The 8,243-nt window shown below is 34.4% G+C and overlaps 2 protein-coding genes across 2 annotated transcripts in view; one reads left to right on the top strand and one right to left on the bottom strand.

Annotated features, from left to right (window-relative positions):
• Positions 1 to 1,491, bottom strand: part of LOAG_17666 (hypothetical protein) — a 2,563-nt gene extending 1,072 nt beyond the window's left edge. Inside the window, exons 1-4 of the mRNA XM_020450329.1 lie at positions 1,308 to 1,491; positions 921 to 1,101; positions 670 to 796; positions 20 to 189 (exon numbers count right to left, since the gene is read on the bottom strand). Of these exons, the coding sequence (XP_020306010.1) occupies positions 20 to 189; positions 670 to 796; positions 921 to 1,101; positions 1,308 to 1,349 (520 nt within the window). The 5' untranslated portion in view covers positions 1,350 to 1,491. The remainder of the gene's footprint in view (positions 1 to 19; positions 190 to 669; positions 797 to 920; positions 1,102 to 1,307) is intronic.
• A 3,686-nt stretch (positions 1,492 to 5,177) lies between these two features.
• LOAG_17665 (CRAL-TRIO domain-containing protein) overlaps positions 5,178 to 8,243 on the top strand; it is a 6,188-nt gene continuing 3,122 nt past the window's right edge. The window contains exons 1-6 of the mRNA XM_020450328.1: positions 5,178 to 5,256; positions 5,452 to 5,601; positions 5,702 to 5,833; positions 6,063 to 6,191; positions 6,293 to 6,566; positions 7,863 to 7,972. Of these exons, the coding sequence (XP_020306009.1) occupies positions 5,194 to 5,256; positions 5,452 to 5,601; positions 5,702 to 5,833; positions 6,063 to 6,191; positions 6,293 to 6,566; positions 7,863 to 7,972 (858 nt within the window). The 5' untranslated portion in view covers positions 5,178 to 5,193. The remainder of the gene's footprint in view (positions 5,257 to 5,451; positions 5,602 to 5,701; positions 5,834 to 6,062; positions 6,192 to 6,292; positions 6,567 to 7,862; positions 7,973 to 8,243) is intronic.

Raw genomic sequence — 8,243 nt, 5'->3', positions numbered from 1 at the left:
TTTGATGAGCATTGATTACTTGGTAGAGCATCTGGTTCGGTCAGTGTTACACAGCAAACTGCCGACGACGAAGAGGGTAGCAGGAAAAAGCAAGAAGAGAATTTCTCTGATGCTGGACATAAACAACATATCCCACGTGGATTTCTGCTTGAATCATACACTTGCAATTTTTCAGGTTGATCTGTGAAACTGCAAAGAAAGAAATGAATAATTCATGTTACCATAATTCCACATATACTATATGTATACACATATACTTCCACATATACTATATGTTCCAACTATAAATAATCTGCTAAAAATACTTGAGAAATAAAAATGGCATATAGTTTATCTCCAAAAAAAATTAAAGATAATTTCAGAGGAAAAAAATATAATTCCGTGGAATTTCTTTTCAGTATATTAATCAAATAACTTAAATGCCTTACACAATATTTCTGGCTTCCTCACGAATCTTCTCACTCACTTTTTTTCTTTTTTTTAGTGAATCAAACGATGCTTCCAACTGCTAAATGCAAATGACTGCTAGTTGAAATGAACAAAAAGAAAAAAAAAAGAAAAAAAAATGAATCAAAGTAAGCCTGAACAAAAAGCAGTCAAAAATATTGCTTGCTCTTTACTTCCAATACCATAAACCACAAACGTTGAGAGAAGGATCATAGAGTTAACCTAAAAATGTGAACGGATGTGTCGAGGACCACTACAATACGATCGCGACGTAAACGTACTGCTCGTACATCACTATTCATCTCTAAGTGAACCACTTCTCTATGATTGATAATATCCCAAATTACCACTGCAAATAAATAACAGTATTTCAGGATTGTTTATCGAGAGGTTCAGAATGTACTCTTCACTGTCTCTTCGACGAAAAACACAGTACTTCCCTCGAAAGATTTGAAAAAACGCATAGTACAGACCTTTATTTGTTGAAAAAGCAGGTGTTACACCTCCGCCAACAAGTGCTACGTAATTGCAGCGAAATAACATCTCCACTGCTCCAATACCACCATTCAGTTTTTCATTAAAATTTTGCTTCAACGGATCGGTGTTATAAATCCGAAAACCATCATCCAATCCACATACAAAGCAGCCAAAATCCTGCAAGCACTGCCAAAACGTAAACCAACAAAACTTGAGCATAGCACATTTTTAGGGGAGAATTTAGAAATGATTCCAACTCGACCGACTTGAATTTGAAGAAAAATAAACAGCAAGTCGACTGCAAACAATTGATAGTTTTCTTTTCTCACAGAACACTTATTAACCATTTTTAAGCAAGAGAAAAAAATGATAACAGTTCATACCTGGTTGAAAGTATTGAATAACACGTGAGATGCCCTTCTCATTAAGATCAAGCGATGTCTACAAGTCGGGGCTTTTCAATGACTGAAAAACACAAGACAGATCTGGTTCTGATGATACTTTCGTGTTCTTATGCTCTACCAAATAAAATGTCTATATCTCTATATATAAACAGACATGTTACTAAAAAAGATTTGAGATTAACAGAAATATTCATTTGGAATTTTTGAAAGCATACAGGAAGCCGAGAGTAGAATAGAGGAAAACCTTATGGAATTCATGGAAGTGGTCCTTTTCAGACTAATTGCAATCACAGAAAACTAAGATTTTCAAATTTTCTCTATGGTACTGTCAGTGTTGCAGAAATATGGTTAAATATAGGAAAGAGACATTCTAGTATCTTAACGAGAAGTCAAGCATCAGCCAGCTGAAACCGTGGAACCAGAAATCCTTACATTCCCACACCAACATTGGACCTCCAGCATAGTCAACAGTAGATCTATTCACATAAGCCGGTCTCTTTGTGGTCCGAGTCGCAATTTATTTTTTGCAGCTGATGAACTCTGCTTCACGTTGTCGCAAGTGTCACGCCTCCTGAAAGTGCATTAGTTGCAAGCCGGATTATAGGTAAAAATATAAACGGATTCTGAACCCAATGGTAGACTTTTCAATAACAACCTCAACAGGCTTTTTCAGCTTAAATGGACGTATGACACATTTTCCATCCTATCTTTCCACTTCACATGAAAGACGAGTTGCTTACAGAAGTAACACTCGTGTTTGTCACTTTCTCCCTCAGCTTTACTTATCTGTTAGTAGCAGACGGATGATCTTTCTTCCTTATATATAGTTTTATTACTACATGCCTTAGTGATGATACAACTATGTAGTGTCATTTGCTGGAGGATGACATAGTTTCATATGTCACATTCGAAAACGCTTTAGTATATGCACCACGGCATCAGAAAGGTTTTTTATACCAGCTAAGGTTAAGGCGAAATAATTATCAAAACCCAGAATTATTAGATATCTGTCATATAACACGTCCAATAATGATAACTTTCCTTACACTACACTATGACCTCTTTCTTAGCACCAAAAAGCCGGATGGGATCAAGTTTTTCATCATGGTCCTATCAGGGTAACTCTGGCGTTGAAAGTTTAACTAATGGCACCACTTTTGATTTTACACCGATCAGTTTGTTGTAGTCTTGGTTGTATTCTTACTTGTTTTTTTTTGGTCATTTCATTTTAAATCTAAAATTAGACGGAATACTGATTAGGAGCAACTATACCTTTTCCAATTCTCTTGATTAAATGCCGGTATCTCGGTATTCATTTCTGTAATTAGTCGAATTCACTATATTTATTGTTACTCGGTTGTTTGCGCAACTACAAGGTAATTTCGTCTTGGCTTTTCTAATGGAATTACACTGACTTATTTATGGCTGCACTACACATGCTCTTTTTTTAAATGAGGTTCAGTTGTTGAAACAAGAAATGAAAGAGTAAGAAGAGAAGCTCGTTTTTTCCTTTTTATTTACATTTAGGATAGAAGAATTCTTCACAGCCTCATTTCGGAAGGAGCAAAGAGCTTTATCCCCTTACAGATAAAAGATACTGTTAACACCTGTTGGGAAAGTTATGTATAATGACTTATGTAGGGACAAAGTTAACTTTTAGAAGAGTCTTTTTGAAATTGGCGGAAGGTGAGCTGATAGAATTTAAAATTTTCGAAGAATTCGAATTCTAATTGACGTAATGTGCATAATGTGTTTGGTAACAAAAATATTTGAATGGATGTGTTCAGGGTGTGTTTAACGTTGCAAGTGGGAGATGCTACTTTCATTCCATATCTTCATGAGGAGAGAATTATTTTCAGTTTCAAAATACATTCATTTTCCACCCAAATATTGAATAGGTTCAAAAACACTTTACAGTTTTCTCTTTTTTTTCCCATTTTCTAATTTCCAATAACTCCTATTTTAGAATGGCCAAAAGTTTGCATATTTGAATCTGCTGCATACTCCTCTTGTCCTGTATTTTAGGTGAGTTTTTTTAAATGACGAGATCATTTGCTTTTTCTGTATTGTGATTCGGTTGGAATCACTTTCATCTCTTTTTTTTTGGAGTGCAGTGAACATTTAACCAAATTGGTTACTATCTTTTCTTGTTCACTTTTTGTTGGGTCTGTAAGGTGCTATGAGTTTTCCTCATGTTTGCAGCTTCCTTCGTCACTTTAGCATGTTCTTATAGACTTACTCAAACCTTTTTGGATTGACCCAAACAGTAAAGAAATCTGCTAATTTACCCTAAAATTCCCTTTCCGTGATGCTTACAAAAGCACCGAGTCTTATTTGTTTTTGTCATTTTAATGAGTTACTTAACAAATATAGCGGCCATTTCTCACTTATTGGAACCGTGCATCTTTTATGTGTCGGGAACGTAAATTATTGAATTCATTGTCACTTTTACATATTTTGTGACATATTTTGAATGCTCTTTAAAACAAATTCCAGAGCCACTTAGGTAATCAAATTTCAAAAGTGAGGAAAAAATTAGCACATTGTAGCTGACTTCAGTCAGTGATAGGCGGAGGAAAGTAGGGAGTCCTTATAGAGTGTAAAATACGGGCATAGCTTCGTTTTTTCCTTACAAGCGAACAAATGGAGTTTAAGGTTGTTTTTTGAAATAGCTTTGGCACATCGGTGCTCCATTCAAGAGAAAAAAAAATTCGTCCGTATCCCTTACCATAGTACTGTTTCTTCGTTTCGGGTCTTTCCCTGCCCTCTTTCACTTCATTATGATTGTTTTTATGAAATTTTTCCTACCCATCTCTTTTGTTAAGGTGTATCCTCTGCCATCTGCTGAGGAGACGCCGTGTTGTACCGTGTATGGTAGATTAATAAGCCATTATTGATGGAACATAAGGTTTTAAATGAATGCGAATGTATAATAACTTGTGTGACTAAATTCATTCGTCTCGCTTTATTTGAACCAGATTGCACAATGATATATTAATGAAAATTTACATTTGCCTTTTCGAATTTAAAGCTATTAACATATCAAAGTAAAAACAGCAAGATGAAGTCACCAGCCAAGATTAAGCTGAAAGCTCAATTTATTTCGATGGTTAATTTATCAGACCGAAGTTTCACTAACTACATCAACTGAAACGAAGCAACAGAAAGTCTGACAGTTGAAACTCTTGTTTTATAATAAATTAGCTAACCGAATTTATGTTCATTTTTTTGTATTGTTTGATGTGGATCATCATTAGCGACTCGAATACAGTATTCCTCGTGAGCGTCCGTTGTCATGTGGCATTGTAGGGCGGAGGTGGCACAACGTTCATTACGTAAAAAAACGAGTACTTTATGAATTCCATTTTACTCGTACAAAAAGAAGCAATTAGAATATTGTCATGCAGAGACATGATTGCGTTCTGATTTTTAATGATTAAATTAGCATAAGCAATTTCGTTAGTTTATGCAGACACGGAACTGACACAAGAAGACAGACACACACATACACAAACAATTTGCACAGAAATATGTTTCAGCAAATTCCTTATAAATATTACGTTGGTTTTTGTCTATTTATGTCAGTAAACATGCTGATGTGCTGTTAATCTATGTGAAAATTATTTCGTCGTATGGATAGATTTCTCTCAAGAAAGTTGTATGGTTAGATCTTATATTTTTCTAATTTACTTCGTTAAACTTTCGCATAAATCCTTTAACGAATTCTGGTCTGTACTAATTCCCACAGTTTAACATATGTTACAATAGCATCACTGCATTATCTATATAAAATTGATAAATAAAAAGCACGTTCAGTATGTAACTGGAACAAAATCAACGTAGGATCATTTTCAGGTAATAAACAATGGTACAAACTTATCAGAGTCCGGTTCGTGTATACAAATATCCATTCGAAATTGTGATGGCAGTTAGCTTTTGTTATGGGATCATTTTTTTTTTTTTTTTTTTGAGCACTGCACAACTGTCTTGTTCCTTGTGTTATTTCATTTGCTGCTAAGCACAAAATACTGTGAGAGTTTTTCGAATTGTTTATAAAAAGTTCTATGGCATAAACATAGCTTTCTTCGAACACAGCTTGGTGTGCTGAAATATATTTATTCAGGCATATGAAAAACGTTTTCCAACTTGCCCCCAAATTCCGATCTTTGTTGGCTCTGAAGTCACATATGAATATCATTCGGAAGATGGTGCAGAAGAAGTAATTGAGCGCAAATGTCAGCTGAATATCGATGCACCATATCTTGTCAAAAAAGTAATTCTATCTTGGAATTATTCAATAAAATTAGATCCTTACTTACTTTTGGGGTAGTTATATTCACAACTTCCAAAACTTCATGATTAATTTTTTCCAGATAGCTGGTGTTGATTATGTTTATTTCACACAGAAAAATTCGCTTAATCGCAGAGAGCGTACTCTTATCATTGAAGCAAAGAATATTTCTTTTGCGACCAGAATCGATGTCAAAGAAACTTGTTTTTACTACGTACGTGTTTCGCTTCTGTTTATCACAACGTTCCTGTTATGTTGCACATCTGAAGTATTTTTCAGTTACTAGATATTTTCATTAAGTTCTAACTACTGAATTATTACTGGATCATGCCCTAAATTTTCATGTTCAGTTTACTTTTTAAAAATGGCTACGTAAAGCTTTTATTTTGGCTGTAGTATAGTCGAATTATGAAAATGTGTACAGTGTAGTGAGTCGTTTCAAGGTTCATCCTGAAAACAATGAATGGACTTGTTTTGAACAAAGTGGCTCGTTGGATGTTAAATCATTCTTTGGTTTTGAATCTACGGTTGAGAAATTGGCAGTGAAGCAGTATGCAGCTAATCTTGCGAAGGTATCACTTCTGAAATTTAAGTGAAATATTTTAGAAAAGCTTGAGATTTCTATTTCACTCCCAGCTCAGATGAACGCCGTCTACGGAAAATCGTTTTGCAGGGAAAAGAGGTGCTGGAATATTTCATTAATGAACTGGTCAAAAGTGGTGTAACGTTTATTCCACCCTACAGTGATGCAACGGAATCAGCGGCTGATTCTGCGATTGATGTTTCGCGACCTATTGATGAGGAAAAAGAGAAGGATAAAGTTGACTCGAAAATAGAAGAACAACGTAGATCATCTTCTCATAGCCGAAGGTTTTCTCTTCCCAGGAAATCATCCATTGGTTTACTACCTCGAAAGTCAATTGCACCTCGAAATTCCACTGATGATTGTAAGTTTTTCTGAATTCATTGTGTTCTTGAAATTTCATTTTCTGCTAGATGAAGATTCAACAATTTCTTCAATGTCAAGTTCCGGTTTTTTTTCACTTCCTTGAAAGAATATATCGGACTTCGACTTCAGCTAATGGGTGATAATAGAAGAAATTGTTAGCAAAATTTGCCAAACCAAGTCTTCAGTATATTTTTTACTTTATGTTACTATTTTGTGTATAAATGAGCAGAAGTAGAGGGGCGCACAAAGAGAACGAAGGGAGTTCTCAGTTTCATTTCTGTTTCTTTGACTAATATGTCTAGTTCTATTGTATAAAATGATACAAAATTAGATTAGCTTTCTCCTATAACTTCTAAATCACTGGAATTTTGATCAGAGCGAAGCTTACCAAGAGTTGGATTTGAATAGTTTTTGTTTGTTTTTTTTGTTTTTTTTTTTAACAGCATAGCTTTTCATCTAATCTTTTCTCTTTTTTTCAACAATCATTTTTGTTTGCTTTTTGTCGGTCTTTGCCTTTTTCTGTATTGCAGTTTTAAATAAAATAAAGAAGGAATGAAGCAGGATGAGAGGCACATAGGCTGAATTGGACAGATTCTTTTATTCTTTCATCTTGTGCTACTTGAAAAGTAAAAAAGCTTATGTGTATTATATGTATTTTAATTATATTTGTCAATACATCATCATCAAAAGGACGGTGGTATCTATTCAAGTGCTGAGGTGCACATTTCATCCTATTATATAGTGAAGTACTGGTTGTCCCATGTACGAGTTGTTACCTTCACCATCAGGTTCAGAATTCAAAACATCAGTTGTGTCTTTGTCTTTTTAAGTCCATCTTGTGCTGAAACTTAAACCCTGTTGATGTCTTTTTCAGTTTCTGTATTCACCAATGATCCAAGAAAAATATTTCATCTAGACATTTTGTTTTCAAGTACCAATCTCTTCAATCTGTGTTAACATGGCGCTAAGTCGTGCTAAAATCTGGTTTGTTCTTCCGCTGTAGTTGGGGCTTCAAGCAAAATTTTTTGAACTTCCAAGACTGATTTTGTTTTGGAATTGCGTTATATTTTGATTTGTTCACAAAAAATCACAATATACCTTGACATAGCATTTGATGTTTTTCTATTTGACTTTAGTATTGTCTTAGTTATGACTTTAGTATTGTCTTAATTACCACTTCGACCGCTTCCTACCATTAGCACTTATTTGCGTTGTTGTGAGGCCCGTGAAGTGGTTGACAACTGAGATAGTTCATTTCTGATACAAGTTTGTGATCATGTACATTTTACTGTAGCGGAAGCAAGACTGGAAGCGGAGTATATTCGTCGTTTTTTGGGGCAGCTCAATACTCTTGAAGAAAGTCGTCTTTGCGAACTGAAATATGGATTGCAAGATACTCTTAAGGTTTGCTTTCATTTAAAATTTATAGGTATGCATTTTCCTCGTGAAGAATTAAGCTTTCGGCAGTTTTATATCCTAAGTTAAGGAAATCACGTAGGATTCTGCTTCCGACAGGGTAACTAGAATTAAAAAATCTTGTGTACTGGAAATAGACTTCGGAGTTTAATAAAGAGATAGCAGTACATATCTATCTACCTTCTATATATGTATATGTGTATATATATATATATATATATATATATATATATATATATATATATATATATATATATAT

This window comes from Loa loa (assembly GCF_000183805.2).
Source record: "Loa loa unplaced genomic scaffold supercont3.110, whole genome shotgun sequence".
Lineage (NCBI taxonomy): Eukaryota > Metazoa > Nematoda > Chromadorea > Rhabditida > Onchocercidae > Loa > Loa loa.
The sequence above is the reverse complement of the archived record's forward strand: the minus strand, read 5'-3'. Positions and strand labels throughout refer to the sequence as shown.